Source organism: Solanum tuberosum, unplaced genomic scaffold, assembly GCF_000226075.1.
Source record: "Solanum tuberosum cultivar DM 1-3 516 R44 unplaced genomic scaffold, SolTub_3.0 scf00008, whole genome shotgun sequence".
Lineage (NCBI taxonomy): Eukaryota > Viridiplantae > Streptophyta > Magnoliopsida > Solanales > Solanaceae > Solanum > Solanum tuberosum.
The window spans coordinates 3,191,831-3,209,374 of record NW_006238934.1 but is presented as its reverse complement, the minus strand read 5'-3'; the positions used below and the strand labels follow the sequence as shown (position 1 = coordinate 3,209,374).

At 32.5% G+C, this 17,544-nt stretch overlaps 3 protein-coding genes across 4 annotated transcripts; 2 read left to right on the top strand and 1 right to left on the bottom strand.

Annotated features, from left to right (window-relative positions):
• Positions 1 to 1,000: 1,000 nt before the first annotated feature.
• LOC102590245 (MORC family CW-type zinc finger protein 3-like) lies at positions 1,001 to 4,019 on the top strand. Its single transcript, XM_006339267.2, has one exon. The coding sequence runs from the start codon at positions 1,005 to 1,007 to the stop codon at positions 3,840 to 3,842; it is 2,838 nt and encodes a 945-aa protein (XP_006339329.1). The 5' UTR covers positions 1,001 to 1,004; the 3' UTR covers positions 3,843 to 4,019.
• A 67-nt stretch (positions 4,020 to 4,086) lies between these two features.
• On the bottom strand, positions 4,087 to 9,100 carry LOC102588943 (uncharacterized). Of its 2 annotated transcripts, none has more exons than XM_006339115.2 (11): positions 8,915 to 9,100; positions 7,464 to 7,633; positions 7,263 to 7,372; positions 6,857 to 6,965; positions 6,709 to 6,748; positions 6,477 to 6,566; positions 6,294 to 6,393; positions 6,071 to 6,210; positions 5,596 to 5,698; positions 4,918 to 5,501; positions 4,087 to 4,617 (listed from the first exon to the last, which is right to left on the bottom strand). In XM_006339115.2, the coding sequence occupies exons 2-11, from the start codon at positions 7,600 to 7,602 to the stop codon at positions 4,338 to 4,340; spliced, it is 1,695 nt and encodes a 564-aa protein (XP_006339177.1). In that variant the 5' UTR covers positions 7,603 to 7,633; positions 8,915 to 9,100; the 3' UTR covers positions 4,087 to 4,337. The 2 variants fall into 2 exon arrangements, with proteins under 2 accessions (XP_006339177.1, XP_015165485.1); XM_015309999.1 differs by having other exon boundaries at positions 6,884 to 6,965.
• Positions 9,101 to 16,064: 6,964 nt separating this feature from the next.
• On the top strand, positions 16,065 to 17,153 carry LOC102588618 (RING-H2 finger protein ATL70-like). The gene has a single exon (XM_006339114.2). It carries the CDS (start codon positions 16,233 to 16,235, stop codon positions 16,788 to 16,790), a length of 558 nt encoding a protein of 185 aa, XP_006339176.1. The 5' UTR covers positions 16,065 to 16,232; the 3' UTR covers positions 16,791 to 17,153.
• Positions 17,154 to 17,544: the final 391 nt, after the last annotated feature.

The following is a 17,544-nucleotide window of genomic DNA, read 5'->3' as shown; positions in this document are numbered from 1 at the left end:
TTCAGCTTCTTCAATCAAAATTGTATAGAACCCAACAAGGACTTTATACATTGAATGACATAAATATAATTTATTAATTTATTATCAGGTTAACGATTAATTCATTAAAAAAAACCTCAAACAATTAAAAATTGGCAACTCAATATATAAAAAAATCAAAATCATTATCGAAATCGATAAGTCAATAACTTTTTTTTTCTAGTTTAGGTCATTGATTTTGATTTGATTCTAAACGGCAAAAATCTTTTGAAATTTATGATCTAAAATAAATTATAAATTAAATGAATATTTAAGAATAAATCATTATTAAATGTAAAATATATGATTATTTTTATTGACTAAAAAAATGAGTTATATAAAAGGTAAAAAAAAGAAAGGGATATCATATAAATATAAATATAAGAAGTATGGAGAAGTTCAAATAAAAAAGGCATGTACAACTCCCTTTTTGGAATATATATTAGTACTACTTTAAATAAAAAAAGTTTCCAATAAAAGATTGTTTTTTTTTTGGAATTTTTCACCTTGTAATCCTTTTTCAATTCCCCTTCCTTTTTCTTAAAGTAGGACTCTAGCTAATTTGTGCAGTCTTTTAATTATTTAAAAAATACTAAATCTGTATATTCCCAATATGTTTTTATAAATTTATTTATTTATTTTAGGAAAAAAAACTCCCTTTTTTTTTTTTGGTCATACTAATTATGGAATCCTAGTAGTAAAAGAGTATCTCTTCTCTTTTTCCTATTTGGATTCAACAACTCCAACAAAATTACTTCTCTTTTCCTTTTCCTTTTCCTTATGGATTTGGATTACCTTCAACAATGGAGAAAACATTATTATAAGGAAAACTTATACACTAAGGAGAACCCAAAAAACCTCTATAAAAAGAAGTAAAATCAATACTATTTCACATTCTTTAGCAATTTTAGTTCTTAGTTTTCAAACTTTTTTTTTTCTCCTTTTTGAAAATCACTTTTTTTTTAGTTCTTGATTTTTTTGTTAACATGATCATCATGCCTATAAAGCAAGAACTCATTGACTTAACAGATGATTTAGATGATACCCAAACCACTAGAAACACAACTATGCATTATATGATTCCAGTAAAGAATAATGGTTTTGATGATTTTCAAGGAAGTCCTATGAAAAAAATTAAACTTGAAAGTCCTGTTTTTGTTGCTCCATTGTCAATTTGTCCATATAATAGTAATGAATTGGTTGTAGCTTCCCCTGTTAGTGTTCCAGTTGTTACTAGTTGTAAGCAGTTCTGGAAAGCTGGAGATTATGATGGTAAGAAGGAGGGTTGTGCTGGTTTTTTCTCTGGGGCATATGATCAAACAGTTGGTATGGATCATGTAAGAGTTCACCCGAAATTCTTGCATTCGAATGCTACTAGTCATAAGTGGGCATTGGGTGCTTTTGCTGAGCTTTTGGATAATGCAATGGATGAGGTTTGTAATGGTGCTACGTATGTTAGCGTAGACGTGATGGATAACAAGAAAGATAAGGGGAGTAAGATGTTGTTAGTTGAAGATAATGGTGGTGGAATGACACCTGATAGGATGAGGCAATGTATGTCTCTTGGGTATTCGGCGAAAAGTAAGTTAGCAAACACGATAGGTCAATATGGAAACGGTTTCAAAACGAGTAGTATGAGGCTAGGGGGTGATGTGATTGTGTTTTCGCGGGGGAGAGATAGAGCAACGAATATGTTGACACAGAGTGTTGGAATGTTGTCGTATACGTTTTTGAGGAGTACTGGGAAAGAAGATATTGTTGTTCCTATGATTGATTTTGTGAAGAGGGGAGGAACGTGGGAGATGTTGGTTCGGTCTACAGCTGATGTTTGGAAAAGGAATTCGGAGACTATAGTGCAATGGTCTCCTTATGAGAGTAAAAATGATCTATTTCAGCAGTTTGAATTATTGAAAGGTGATCAAGGGACGCGAATTATCATATACAATCTTTGGGAGGACGAAGAAGGAGGCACAGAGCTTGACTTTGACACTGATCCACATGACATTCAAATCAGGGGGGTTAGTCGAGATGAAAAGAAGATTGAGATGGCTAAAGAATATCCTAACTCGAGGCATTTTCTAACTTATCAGCATTCTTTAAGGAGTTATGCTTCGATTTTGTATCTGAGGCTTGCTCCTGGATTTCGGATAATTTTGAGGGGGAAAGATGTTGAACATCATAATTTGGTAAATGACATGATGTTTTCTGAGGAGATCACGTACAGACCACAATCCGTTGGTTACGAAACGTTTGTGGCTACAGGAACTATTGGTTTTGTGAAAGATGCAAAACATCATATTGATGTTCAAGGTTTCAATGTGTATCACAAGAATAGGCTTATTAAGCCTTTCTGGAGGGTCTGGAATGCTGCGGGAAGTGATGGTCGCGGTGTGATAGGCGTCTTGGAGGCTAATTTTGTGGAACCAGCTCATGATAAACAGGGGTTTGAGCGCACAATTGTCCTTGCTAGACTCGAGGCACGCCTACAATTTATACAGAAGAAGTATTGGTCTTCAAACTGCCATTTCATTGGTTATGCTAAGCGTCGCAATGTAAAGAACACTGCTGTCTCTCCAGATCAGGAACAACCAAACGTCGGGCACACAACCTGTCATGATGATGGATCTAATTTGAAATCGTCCAGAGTAGAACGCGAGAGGGGACCAGTTCATTCTTCAATAAAGGACAGTTCGGTGCATGAAGCATCCCAGGTGTATGTAGGATCCAAGAAAGTGACCCAGCCAGTTCAGTTTTCAATACAAGCAAATCAAAATCCATCTATCTCCAACGTCAGCCGCAGAACCTGTCATGATGATACATCTAAATCAAAATCCACTGTAGGAGAACACGAGAACACGGTACCAATTCATTCTTCAGTACAAGAAAGAAATCAAACTATGTCTGGAGAGCAAACTCAGCAAGTGTGTACACTAAATAGGCAACCTGATGAAACTCCAGAAAACTCTTCTGCACCAAAAAGAAAATCATGTTCCCCATTTATCTCCAATGCCGAATACACAACCTATCATTATGATACATCTAAATCAAAATCCATTGGAGATCAAACTCAGCAAGCGTCAACATCAAATAGGCAAACTCTGGGAAATTCAGTTGTGAAGATGGAAGATACTATGCCCAATGACTTGAGAGTAGAGAGTAGTAGTACTAAGAATAGTTTACAACAGGTTTTGCACCGTTTGCAGCAGGAAAGAGCCAGGAGTGAGACTCTAGCTCGCATGCTTATAGAAGAACAAGCACGAGCGGCTAAGGAAGAACAGAGTATAAGGCAGCAGGAAAGAGCCAGGAGTGAGACTCTAGCTCGCATGCTTATAGAAGAACAAGCACGAGCGGCTAAGGAAGAACAGAGTATAAGGCAGCAGGAAAGAGCCAGGAGTGAGACTCTAGCTCGCATGCTTATAGAAGAACAAGCACGAGCGGCTAAGGAAGAACAGAGTATAAGGCAGCAGGAAAGAGCCAGGAGTGAGACTCTAGCTCGCATGCTTATAGAAGAACAAGCACGAGCGGCTAAGGAAGAACAGAGTATAAGGCAGCAGGAAAGAGCCAGGAGTGAGACTCTAGCTCGCATGCTTATAGAAGAACAAGCACGAGCGGCTAAGGAAGAACAGAGTATAAGGCAGCAGGAAAGAGCCAGGAGTGAGACTCTAGCTCGCATGCTTATAGAAGAAAGAGCACGGGCAGCTAAGGAAGAACAGAGTTTAAGGAACAAATTAAAGGATGCTTCTGTTATCACACAAGATCTGCTCAATAAAGTGAGGCTGCTAGAAAGTAGCAGGATGAATGCTACCTGCAAAAATGAACGTTAATGTTGAGAAGTGACACAAAATATGCAGCTGAAGAACAACTGATGCACACTTCAAAGATCTGGCTATAGCAAATCGATTCAATATTAACATATACCTTAGATTTACTTTTTCTATTTTTCATATGGATGTAGTTGCTTCTGTTGGCAACAGTTTTTCTTGATTGTTCTCAGTTTTTGATTATCAATACAAATATATTAACAACTCAAATTCCAGATGAAATGTTCATTCAATTTCGTATTTGCAGTTTAACTTAAATGAAGTTCTCACATTTATGCTTCATATCCATATGTTGTACAAAAGAGAATGAAAACTAAACCAATAACTGCACTCGAGTAACAGGATATTGTTTTACATATTTCACATACAAACTGATACTTGCAGGTCTCACATTTCAACTGTAGATATTGTGTTGCACAGAACACTGGTTGTGTTGATCTTAGTCTCTCAAAACATCTTTTAGCTATCATAAAAGGTAAAATATAGTGTTAGTCTCCTTTAAATAAATTTGCTCACTCTTAAACAGCAATATCTCGGTATTTTTCTAGTTTTTCTTTCACCGAGCTCCTTCTCATGGATGCTATCCTCATAGGCAACCGTCACATTGTCCTCCTTCAATAACTTCTCCATTGTTTTCCCTGTTGTTGCTTCATCTGTTGAAGAGCATAGAGCGATGTGATGTGCCTCATCACCAGGAATTGCAGCATAAACATCCGGTGATGCTGGAGCAATCTTGTTATGGGGTGCATCCCTTGTGCACAAACTAGAACTCGTGCGCCTGAAAAAAAGTTATACTTAAGAAGTTAGAATAAGGATTTTCTCAGTTAAGAAGTTAGAAAAAGTTAGCATATGATCCAAAGCAATACATGATCAAAAGGAATGCAGACTATTCAAAGGTGTGAGTTTAACCTATGTTGCTCAGACTCTCCAAAAATGTTGCTACACTCCTGTCAGATCCTTAAGAAATTCACTACTTTTTGAGGATCCAACACACACTTGTAGGCATTCTTGAAGAGTCCGAACAACATAGCTAGATTATAAGTTAAAACTATTTTTTGTGTTCACCAATCTTTCCTACCTGGAACAAGAGCTATCTCTGTGTTCATAAGAGGTTGCTTCTCTAAATTCCTGTTTGGGTATTACACCAAAATCTCCGACGTTTCTACCATCCTTATCAGCTTCTGATGATTTTGAATCTTGTAGACTGTATGTCTCCCCTTCTACTGACATTATGTTAGTGTCTGGAACTGTCCTAATTTCGAGGTTACATCCATATTCCCTTATGATAGAAATAGCCTTATCCAAAGTTACTAAAGCTTGTCTGACCTCAGGGCTAATGCCAACATTCTCATGCTTGCTCGGTTTCTGAACAATTTGATTGACTGGAGAATCATGTATGTTCCTGTCATCCTGATTTTGATATTCGATCTTTTCACAGGCTTCGTCTTCAATCTCCTCGATTTCACTATGAACCTTTTGCACAGGACATTTTTCATCATTCTTTCTTCTAGTTTCTTCATCAAGAGGAACTGCATTTTTCTTCATGTCTTGAAGTTCTAAAGGTATTTTATCGGAGTAAAGAGCTTCACGTATTCGAGCATACAGTGGATCCTTTAGAGCCTTGCTGAAGTCTTCATCACCTTTAGCAACTGAAGCTACTTCCTGCAATAACCATAGTAAATTACTTATAGGAGCATTAAGATATTGTTTATATCAATATTAAGTATAAAACAAAATTATCTCTAAGTTGCCAAACCTTCTTAAAAAGCTTGAAACCGCCACCTACGAGCTGCCTTGCCACGAAATTTATTAATGCTGGAGGTATAAAGTCCAGTTTAATATCCAAATTTCCTATTGTCCTGCAAATTTTGAAGTAGAAGAAGATCAAAATAGAATCTTTAGTTCATTCATAATTTTGACTTTCCTATTTGCATCTGTTCCTTAAGCTCCATGGATGTGTTCATTCTATAACAATCAATCAACTACGCATCAATCTCAAACTAGTCGCAATCAACTTTATGAATCCTCTGATCCATTTTGCTCAGTTCTCAAAATTTGACTGCTTTTACGCTGACAACTGACCATAACATTCTTCCTTCATCTGAGGTTGAATTGCCTATGTGGAACTCACATAGGCCAGTGATCAACCGGAGAATCAATACAGCTCGATTGGTAAGAACATGCTCAATCTATCCTAACTAGCATTTGGATATATGAGAAGTGTGAGTTACCTGAAGTAGCTTCGATTATCAGTAACTTTTTGTAGAGCAAAACCTCCCACAAGATCAACTCGTACTACATCCTGCACATCCGGTATCTCATCTTTGGAATAACAATGTGTACTTCTATCAACACTATCTAAGTCAGAGATCTGAACAAAAAACACATGAGCACGATTATAGTTAAGAAAAAATAAGAAATGTTAACGAGCCTTATGGACTTTCACGTGCTTACAGTATTGGCAACCACAACTATAAGGCCATCTTGAAAGTATTCAAATGCAAATAAATGTACCACAGCTTCCCTTGCTGACAATGGCCTTGAGAGCTTCATCCTTTCTTCCAAGTAATTAAACACATATTAGCACATTTAGGAGCAGCATCAAAATGCGATGAATAATACAATAGGAGGACTAACCTTACTAAACATATCTGTTCACCAGTTCTGACCTTTTGCAAACATTGAGATGTCGCGATTTTAAAAGTTGGAATTGTAGTTTGTGGCCACCTGATAAGAAAGCAGCACAAATGTTAGACTCGAATGCAGTTGTTGCCTAACGAATCACTTGAAATGGAATTTTCATCTGCTCTTTCGTCATAACAACGTTCAAATAATGCATTAGTGAGCAGCAGTTAGGAATAGATCTCACCACTTCTTGTAGAGTTCTGCCTCCCATGAAATGCATAAACCTGAAATATAATTTTTTTGGCTTACATTAAGCTTCTCCACTACTAAAGCAACAATCCAAAAATGAAGACGAGAGAGATATATCGTTGACATATATTAATTTAGCTTACAAACATCTATTGGACCATCCACATAACCTTCAGCTAAGAGGGTATGATAAGGAGTGCCTTCTGGTCCCTCTCGATACATAACACGAATCTCCTCACTGTCCTGTTTTACCTACAGTAAAGAAGACAACTAGACCTTAAAGAGAAGGTAAAAAGAAAACGGAGCAACAGATAGTAAAAGTACTAAAACAAGTACTAACAACCACTGCTTGTCAAATTAGTTTAAACATAAACATTAGTGGCAAGGGGTTTCAAGAGTTAGAAAAAAGCAGGGGCAGAGCTAGAGTTTAAGTTACGATTTTGGTCCAAATTTTGTATTTGTGTTAAGAAATCCATCAAGTAACTTAAAAAGGACTAGAATCCCGAACCCATAAGCTTCAAATTCTGGCTCCACCTAAAGATAACATACTTTCCAACCATCATGCGATGCCTCGGAATCAGTTACTGATGCACTCCTCAACATGCTCAGGAAGTTTGCCACTTCCTTGGTTCTTCTATCTACTAGATTGTCAATACATTCTGCACCAAAAACAAAGTACATGTGTTTGATGTTATAAATTTAATAGCAATTAGTTTGATGACACATTACTGAAATCGACTTAGAACTGACCGTGAAGATCACATTCTGATGAGCATAGGATTTGATTCTTGACAAGGGACTTAAGCTTATCATAATCGACAAGATCATCAGACGATAGCGTCTGATCCAGTCTACTTCTGTACTGAGAGATGTTACCATTGTCCTTCATATTGCATCTCCAAGAAAAAGTAAACAGTCCTCTAAAATTCATGAAAGCCAAAAATCTATAGTAAACAAACCGGTTTTGTAAACAAAGCATAAACTTACCTACAAATGTATGTTAATCATAACAATACATCAAAGTTTATACATTGTACACAAAAGGTGCATATGTCAATACATATATCTAATATGGCTGTGTAAATCATCATCCAAACCATTAAAACACAAAGGTCAAGTCAGTTAAATACCAGCTCATATAAGGTGTAGTGATATTGTAAATGATGTCTCAACCTTTTGGGAAAAAAACATACAGACTTGACCCAAAAGTACAATATCACACACCATGGTGTGAGGCCTTTTAGGAAAAAAACATACGAGTTTGGCCCAAAGCAGACAATATCACACACCACGATAAGAGTAATTATTAATGGTGTGAGGCCTTTTAGGAAAAAACATACGAGTTTGGCCCAAAGCAGACAATATCACACACCACGATAAGAGTAATTATTAATGGTGTGAGGCCTTTTAGGAAAAAACATACGAGTTTGGCCCAAAGCAGACAATATCACACACCACGATAAGAGTAATTATTAATGGTGTGAGGCCTTTTAGGAAAAAACATACGAGTTTGGCCCAAAGCAGACAATATCACACACCACGATAAGAGTAATTATTAATGGTGTGAGGCCTTTTAGGAAAAAACATACGAGTTTGGCCCAAAGCAGACAATATCACACTATGATAAGAGTAACTATTAATGGTGTGAGACCTTTTAGGAAAAAAAACATACGAGTTTGGTCCAAAGCAAACTATATCACACTGTGATAAGAGTAACTCTTAATGGTGTGAGGCCTTATGGGGAAAACCATGCGAGTTTTCCCCAAAACAGACAGTATCACACACCATGATAAGAGTAATTGTTAATGGCGTGAGGGCTTTTAGGAAAAAATATACGAGTTTGGCCCAAAGCAAACAGTATCACACACCATGATAAGAGTAACAATTAATGGTGAAAGGCCTTTTAGAAAGAAAAAAAAACATACGAGTTTGGCACAAAGCAGACAATATCATACCGTGATAAGAGAAACTCTTAATGATGTGAGGCTTTTTGGGAAAAATCATACGAACTTGACTCAGAGCGGACAATAATATCACACCATGATAAGAGTATCTTTGGCCTAACACAAACACACTTCCATCCCCCATCTTTTTTCCACTCACAAAACCAAATAAAATCAACAAAAACATCACACCAACACATAATCATAAAGAAAGAATTCATATATACTCTGCTTGTAATGAGCATAAATAAAACATACCTTCAAGAATTATTATTCAGCTAAAAGTGTATACATGTTCATCAATGTTTCAGCTCTTCTTAAGGCAGTAGAGTTGGAGATCTCAAGAGAAAACTAATGATTGAAATGATCAAGTTCAGTTGATTTGAGACCACCAAGGTGGATATCTAACATGGGATTTTTCTTTAATTTCCAAATAACAAGGCAGAATTAATATATAGGAAAAATAAAAGAGAATTAAAATCCAAACACATGTCGAAAATGTTTTTTAAAAAAATAGTAAGAATATTGAATGTGCATAAAAAAAAAAGAATTTGAGAATTTACAAGGACATAATTTTAACACATTTTTGGTATTACCAAGAACTAATATTCTTTTCATAATGAAAATGGATATCAGATTAAATGAATTATGAAACTCTTTTGGAGAAAAGTAAAGTAAGCATAAAGCAACCAACCTTGATTGTGGTGCAGTGGTGGTGGGACTGCTCCACCCTTAATCAAAGATCTTGATTCGAGTCATGGGTATGGAGAAACTTATGTTGGAAGCGTCACACCCGAATAAGCTTTGCAGAACACAATCTGAATTTAATCGGGGCTCCAATGCGGCCTCCGATAAAAAGAAGAAGCATAAAGCAAGATAATGTGCTTGGAAGTGTTGAAAGGTATTTTTTTTATAAGAAAAAGTAATTATATTACAATTATTAGTATTCAAGGCTCGACTAATTCATAATCGTGTCCAATGATTCGATTAATACGAATTCAGGTCGTTGCATAGGGTTCATCAAAGGAGAAAAATCAAAACTTTTAATTAAGAATAGAAAAATTTCATCTATTCTATGACACACGAAACGTGTTGAAATCATCAAGGAAGTTGGAATTTGGGAAAAGGTGTGTACTCTAGCAAAGATTATGGGAGAAATGTACGATGTACCTATGATACAAACAATGCATAAATTACGATGGTAGCATAAGATCAAGATATCGATATTTTCATTAAAGTTTTGTTCATCATCTACTCTTAATTAATATCAAACAAGTTAATAGTTAGGGTGCATAGTGTTTACTGTACGAAAAAAAATATTTTTAAAATTTTTCATGTTCAGTTAATTAAACTATTGAAAAATATTTTTATGATTGAAATTTTATATATTTGCTTTAAGAAATTTATAAAATATGTACATATTAATACTCCATTTAATAATATAAAAAATAAAAATTCTGACCCATAAACTTTAAATTAGTTGGTTAGGAAAACTAAAGATTTGAGAGAGATAGTGCTAGCTAAAAAGCATCTTACTTTGTAATAAATATACTTTGAAAAAGAAGAATTTATTCTAGTATAGAAAAAGTTTTATTAAAGTGAAAGTGGTGCAAAAAATGTGCTTGGAAAGGAAAAGGGAAAGATATAATAAGATAGTTCGAATTCAATTGAATTCATTATTTTCATCTAGAATTATGTATTAATATTTAAAAAAAAAGATTTAATTATATACATATAATGAGCTCATATTTATTCTGAACCTACTAATTTGATATTTCATATTTGATTGTTTTCTTGATAGCTCATGGGCAACGATTTCATAATTTACACTTTTAAAACAGTCTTCCTCCACAATAAACTATTGTGAGTATAGATCGTAGAATTCTTTAAAAATATATTCTTTTTATTGTAATTTATGTGATACACTTTTTATTTCGAATACTTCAAAAATGTTTGACAAATATTGTTTGTATATACAGTTTTAGAAATGTTTAAAATAAAAGTTCTTAAAATTCAAAACTATGAACTGATTTTTTTAATTAAACTATTTTTTCAATAATTACTTTGTTTATATATTTTCTTTCATATGTAAAATTACTTTGGGCCTAATCACACACTGATCATATCAAATGGGCTGAAGGTATCTTTCACATCGGCCCATGATCTCAGTAGATTGGGCTTATCAAATATTACAGTTGATGGGACTGGGCTTTAGCCCTTCTTCCCAATTTAAGTGACAGTGTTTGCTTCTTGAGAGTCAACTACTAATTTTTTAAGTTAAATTGAATTAGATCAATTAAATATTTCAAAATTAAAAAAAAATGATATTCAAAAGTTATGTAGGTAGATCTGATTGTGAAAGACCTATTACTGGATAATTCATGGGAAGAGCCAAAGCGTGTGAACTATACAAGTTCCCAATAACAATATGAAAAATGTTATAAGTTGCAATATTTTTCATGTTAGTATGATTAAAAAATTACAGTATAAAATATTGGTCAAAGTTTACACATAGTTTGAATCAAGAAAATGAGAATTGGGACAGAAGGAGCATATAGTCGTTGGGTATAAGTAGGTCGAGATGAGTAGGCAGGGTACGATGAAGCTCATTATTTAACACAGTTATCTTGATAAGTTTTGTACTGGAATTGACAACTGACTGAACGTGTTTTGATAGCTCGTAAAAGTTCAATTTTTTGGATAAATTAATAGGGATTTACTTGAAAAAAATATTGAAATTATCCACGATGAGAATATAATGTATTCTTATTGCAATCGTTAGAAAAATAGCCTATTTAAAATAGGTACCTTAATTTATCACAAATTGCACTTAATTAAACAAGAAACCAAAGTAGATTTAGAAAGAGACTATTTGTTTAATTTAATTAATCCCATGAAAAATGGAACCATTCCACAAATACAAAATGCACTGCTGTATAGATATAGAGAGTCAAAGAAAATGAGCTGTTTTTTTTTTTAATTCATAAAAGTAATTTTAAAAAAAATATATGTATTGGTCCTTCTGTCTCAATTTATGTGATACTATTTAATTATTTAAGAATGACACATTTTCTATTTAGTAGTAATTCTAACTTTGAACTTCTCATTTATCTTTAAATGAGATGATCTATAAGACTATAACTACACAAATATCTGTGACATGTTTTTGACCGTAAAATTCAAAATCGTTCTTTTGTATATTTAGCTTATGTCCAATCAAATATCATCATATAAACTGAGACGGAGAATATATTATAAGAAACAAGTTTGCTGATTGAAAATTTGGAATTATTTTATCCTATTATGTGATTGATTTCACTATCAAAAAACAAGTTGTCAATGACGTATATACTAAGTTTTTTTTGTACCTAATTAACGATTCTATTGTATGATTAATTAATATTTGTGTCAATGAGAACACTTTACTTTCAAACAATCAAAATAATTATTTTCATATTGCAAATGACACCACATATGATTACAAGTTGCATGGCAGTTAATTCATATCATTATTTAATGTGCAATAATGAAACTTAATTATTTAAATAAAAAATTGATGTGGTACTCTCACAATTGAATAATTTGTGACAATAAATATACAACAAATCATGAACTCTTGAATTATTATTATTAATAATAATAATAATAATATGATGATGATGATAATAATAATAATAATAATAATATTATCCCTATTTCCTAAAAAAAAATTAAACGCTACTTTAATATATGAAACATAAGATTTTAGGTGTTTGCAAACTTCTAAATATAATAAAAATGAAATAGGCATGATATGCACTAAAACTTTGGTGCATGGAACGTGCATTTCTTAGACTTATTATATTAAGAATAGAGATGGGGCCAAACTATTAATTTATGCTTTTTCCATCCGTTCTAATATTCCTTCGATAAAATCTAAATTTACGTATTGTGTAATTCATTTTTTAAAATTGATATTTTTAATAAGATTTTTTATTTCTCGAAATTCAAACTCAAGTGATATAACTAAAGAGTAAAGGAATACCAACGACTCATAGTAATAGTCAAAAAAATTATTAACCAACTATATAAGCAAGCTTCTAATTAATTTACTATTGGATGAAGTTAGAAGAATTTGGTTTGTAGCGGAAAAAGACGTTGCTACACATGAAACAAAGCTTACAAAGTTGAAATAAGAAAATGATACATTAAACTTTAGAGGACGTTGACATCTCTTTTTCTTTGGGGGGGGGGGGTTTATGGGAGGGGGGTAAGGGTAGGGTGAGGGTGGGGTAAAAATATTGAATTTAAAAACAAACTTAAATTTTTTTTTTTTTTTTTTGGGGGGGGGGGGTTTCATTGGTTGTGCATAACTAAATTGAAATTCGATTAATTCAGATTTGCATTATATAGGGTTTATTCGAGGAAAAAAAAAACATCTTCTATTAAAGATTTCTTCATATTTAGAATTTCAAATTGAAACTTTGATTAAAGGAGGGATAATCTCATCCACTACACCATATTCTTCGACGATGTGATAAGGATGGTTGACATCTCAAACCTTCCGTTCAAGCATGAAATGAAGCAAAAAGTGCTAGCATTTAAATTATTACATTATAGGTATATTAATATATTTCAACTACCATCAATATAATTTAATCAACTCTTCCATATAATTTTATTTTTTCTCCATTAATATTCCTTTTATTCATTTATCTCACATCCACATTCATTTTATTTTTTTTAAAAACAAAACGCCACTAATCTTCCCTTTTTTTTACTTTTTCAAATCTCTCACGTAAGCCATTGACTTCCAATTTTTATTTTTTTTAATTGGACCAATTTCTTTTTCATCTTATACCAAATTAAATAGCTAACCAAATAAAAACCACTCCCATATAATTCTCATAAAACCAACTCTTCAAATTTTCATAAGATCATCATGAATAACACCACCACCACCACCTCCGATCCAAATTCCGGCACCGGGTGGTTCCTCGGATCGGAACAAATCCGAGGATTCGACTATGCCATTGGTGTTTCCGCTAGCATTGTTCTATTGTTTGCATCCATAACAATGACTTCATATTTTTGTACTCGAAATCAAACACCACAAAGAACGATAAATCGCGATGAAAATAATTGTGTGCATGTGGAAATGAGGATTGATGAAGCAACACTTTTGAGTTACCCTAAGTTGTTATATTCAGAAGCTAAGGTCAATTACTATAAGGACTCATCAACAACTAGTACTTGTTGTTCAATATGTTTAGGTGATTACAATGATAATGATATGCTAAGGTTGTTACAAGATTGTGGACATTTATTTCATTTGAAATGTGTGGATCCTTGGCTTATGTTGAATCCAACTTGTCCAATTTGTAGAACATCACCATTGCCAACACCACAATCTACTCCTTTGGCTGAGGTTGTTCCTTTGGCTTCTAGACCTTCCGGATTGATGCTACAGTAAAAGTTCTGACTCTGCAACTGACTTCATCTTATTGGCTTAAAGTTTTAGATTGCATGCATGACATCAAATTCTTGGTGTTGTTGATGACAAAGGCTAAGGTTACTTGTTTTTGTAAGTGAGTTATAATAACCAATTATAATATTGATCATGGAGTATTACAATAAAACATGATTTTTAAAAGATAGGGAGAGGCAGATTACATGAATTTACATTTTACTATATGGTCATTGACTTGTAGTATTATTGCATGAAAGTCATCAAACTATTTTTTGTAATAAAAAAATTATTCACTATTTTTGCAAAAAGTTATTTTAGCCATTTTTGGGTGAAAATGGGCTAGAAAGCTCCTATTCTGATTAGAAATCATTATTTTGCGAAATGAGTTTGTTAGAATTGTTATTATTTTAAGAAATAAATGAATATGATTTATTTTTCGTGATATTTGAAACTTATTTGAGCTTATTCACAAATTTAATTGTTGCATAATGTGTTGAATTATTAATTTTTTGTTGAACATCAACATTAGATGCATGAACTTCAGTTGTATATGTGGCTGAAGTGGATACAAATTAAAAATAGTTGAACTTATCTCATACATGACTGAAGTGCATGCAAAATGCCTAATTAATTATAGCTATATGTGACTATAGTTTCACCATGTACATAACCTACCAACTTAAAATATGATTTTTTACGACTTTAATCATGTATGTCTAAAATTATTCTAAAATGAATAGACTTATAAAATTTATACACTTATGGTGTGAACGATGACACTATATTAGGTCCAAATCATGTTTGGTCTTTAGTCGATTTTGGGTCACGTTGACCTTGTAGGTTAATTTGAAGAAAAAAAAAAACTTAGGATATACATAAAAGTAGTTGTAATTGAAGATATTTTGTATTGTTTTTCTCTATCATAGTAGATAACCTTTAATAGTTATTTTTTATTAATTCGAAAACACAAGTTTGGCTGAACCTCCTTAATCTTTAAATTCATTCTTTTTCCTATTTATTTGTATGTGATGATATGCTATTTATAATCCAGAATCTTCTGCAACATAAACAAACAAAGATAATTAAATTCATGTCATGTAACATAAAATACATAAAAAAAATTATCATATAATATATGACCACCTAAATCTTTGGTGCATGGAACGTGCAATTAGTAGAGTGCTCATTAAGAAGAGAGAGAAAGAGTCAAATAAATTATTAAGTAATTAAACTTACAATTAATTTACTATTGATTAAAGTTGAAAAAATGTAGCAGAAAAAGATGTTGATCACATGAAACATAGCTTACAAGATAATGATAGATTAGACTTTAGAGAACGTTGACATCTCAAAATTTTCCATCCAAGCAAGAATTGTACTCCTCGAGTCTTAAATTATCTATCGTAATTTTCCTTTATACATTCCTTAAAAAAAATACCTTTTCTATTATATATTAATTGTTCTAAAATACTTGTTACTTTACAAAATAAAAAAAGAATCATTTTATCTTAACAATTTATAATTCCTTTTTTAAAATGTAAACAGGTTTGTAAAGTTTCAAAAGAAAAATTGAGTAAATTAGTAAAAATGTCTTTGTTTATGATTTATTAAGAAGCGTGTAAAAAATAAAGTGAACAACTAATACAAAACAGAGAAATATTAGTTAGGAGGCTAGGAAAAGTGATTTTATTAAACATTGATATTTGAACAATCATAACATCACTCATAATTGAGGTATCTTCAAGAACAATACAACCAATACGATTAAAATAGAAAAAAAATGTTTTACGTTTTATCAGTAACTTGAAATAACTACTTTTTAAAATTACGACACATAATTTGAAATAAACGAAGCACAAAAATAAAAGCACTATAGTCTAATATATATCCATACATATATATATTCACTAGAAAACACTCAACTTTTTCTCTTTTTATTAAATAGTACGTATTCTTTTTTGTTCATTTCTTTTTCAAGTCCAAATTCATTTCATTCAATCAAAATCGTTGACTTTTCATATAATTATCTTAATTTGGACCATTTGCTTAATTTTGGTCTTATAATACCAAATGCCCAACCAAACCAAAAAACCACTCCCATAGCCATAATTCTCTTAAAAAAACATCATGAATAACACCACCACCACCCTCTCCGATCCGAGTTCCAACACCGATGGGTTCCTCGGATCGGGTCATATCGGAGGATTTGGGTATGGGATCGGTGTCTCAGTAGGTATTCTTCTTTTAATTACAACTATAACCCTCACATCATATTTTTGTACTCGAAATCAAACGACAGAGTTACCACCAAGGAGAAGACATAGAATTATTCGAAGTACGTTACAACATGATCATGGTCAAGACGATAACAACAATTGTATAGTCGATATTATTGGGATCGACGAAAAAACTCTTTTAAGTTATCCTAAGTTGTTGTACTCTGAAGCTAAGGTAAATCATAAGGACACAACAGCTAGTTGTTGTTCAATATGTTTAGCTGATTACAAGAATAAAGATGTGTTGAGATTATTACCAGATTGTGAACATTTGTTTCATTTGAAATGTGTGGATCCTTGGCTTATGTTGAATCCAAGTTGTCCTGTTTGTAGAACATCTCCTTTGCCAACACCACAATCTACACCTTTAGCTGAGGTTGTTCCTTTTGCAACTAGACCTTTGGGATGAATTCACTGCTTGACTAATTCAGATTCATACCACACATAAAGATCGTAAGAGAAACACATGCTTCCGATTGAAGATTTAATTTCTACATTGGTAATGATATAAGTATCTTGATCTTGTTTCTTTGGCAATCTTTGGGATGACTGACTTGGCTAATTCAGATTCACACCACATAAAGCTCGTCAAGGATATTTCTTTCATTGGTAATTAATTACATTAGTTTCTTGAACTTGTTTATTTTTCTTATAATTGCTTTGTGTAAACTGTAGATTAATTAGTTTTTTTACCCCATTTTCTGAAAATTTTAGCATAGATGTAAATTATTAGTCCTTGAAAGGGAAACATTGATTAGTCAATTTCTTGATTTTTTTTGTGTGTGTTATTTGATTCTCTTTTTTTCTTCCTATTTCCTCTTCTTTTATGGATGTTATTATAAGGTATATTAATTAATTAGGAGTAAATTTTAGAAATAACATATATAATAGACATAATAAGGTTATATAATTATAGTTTCGATAATTGCGTTTCATAGCTGTAGTTTTGTTTGCTATGGATATTTCAAGTTATTTGTATATTTCGTTTATCCATTTGTATATTTCGCTTGTGAATATATAAATAAGGTAAGTATATACAAATTATGTATTTATACATTTATGATTTTTTCAGAACTCCGTTTGTATATTTCGCTTGCCAATATACAAACATGGTAATTTATTGTGAATTTTTCATAAATCATACAAAATAGTGAGGGTAAGCA

Excerpts from the sequence above, each read along its gene's own strand:
- LOC102590245 (XM_006339267.2), top strand. The coding sequence starts at position 1,005 with ATGATCATCATGCCTATAAAGCAAGAACTCATTGACTTAACAGATGAT.
- LOC102588943 (XM_006339115.2), bottom strand. The coding sequence starts at position 7,602 with ATGAAGGACAATGGTAACATCTCTCAGTACAGAAGTAGACTGGATCAG. Across the intron at positions 6,211-6,293 it reads TAGTTGTGGTTGCCAATACT|ATCTCTGACTTAGATAGTGT; the intron begins GTAAGCACGTGA and ends TTTTTTGTTCAG. Across the intron at positions 5,699-6,070 it reads GATAATCGAAGCTACTTCAG|GACAATAGGAAATTTGGATA; the intron begins GTAACTCACACT and ends CAAAATTTGCAG.
- LOC102588618 (XM_006339114.2), top strand. The coding sequence starts at position 16,233 with ATGAATAACACCACCACCACCCTCTCCGATCCGAGTTCCAACACCGAT.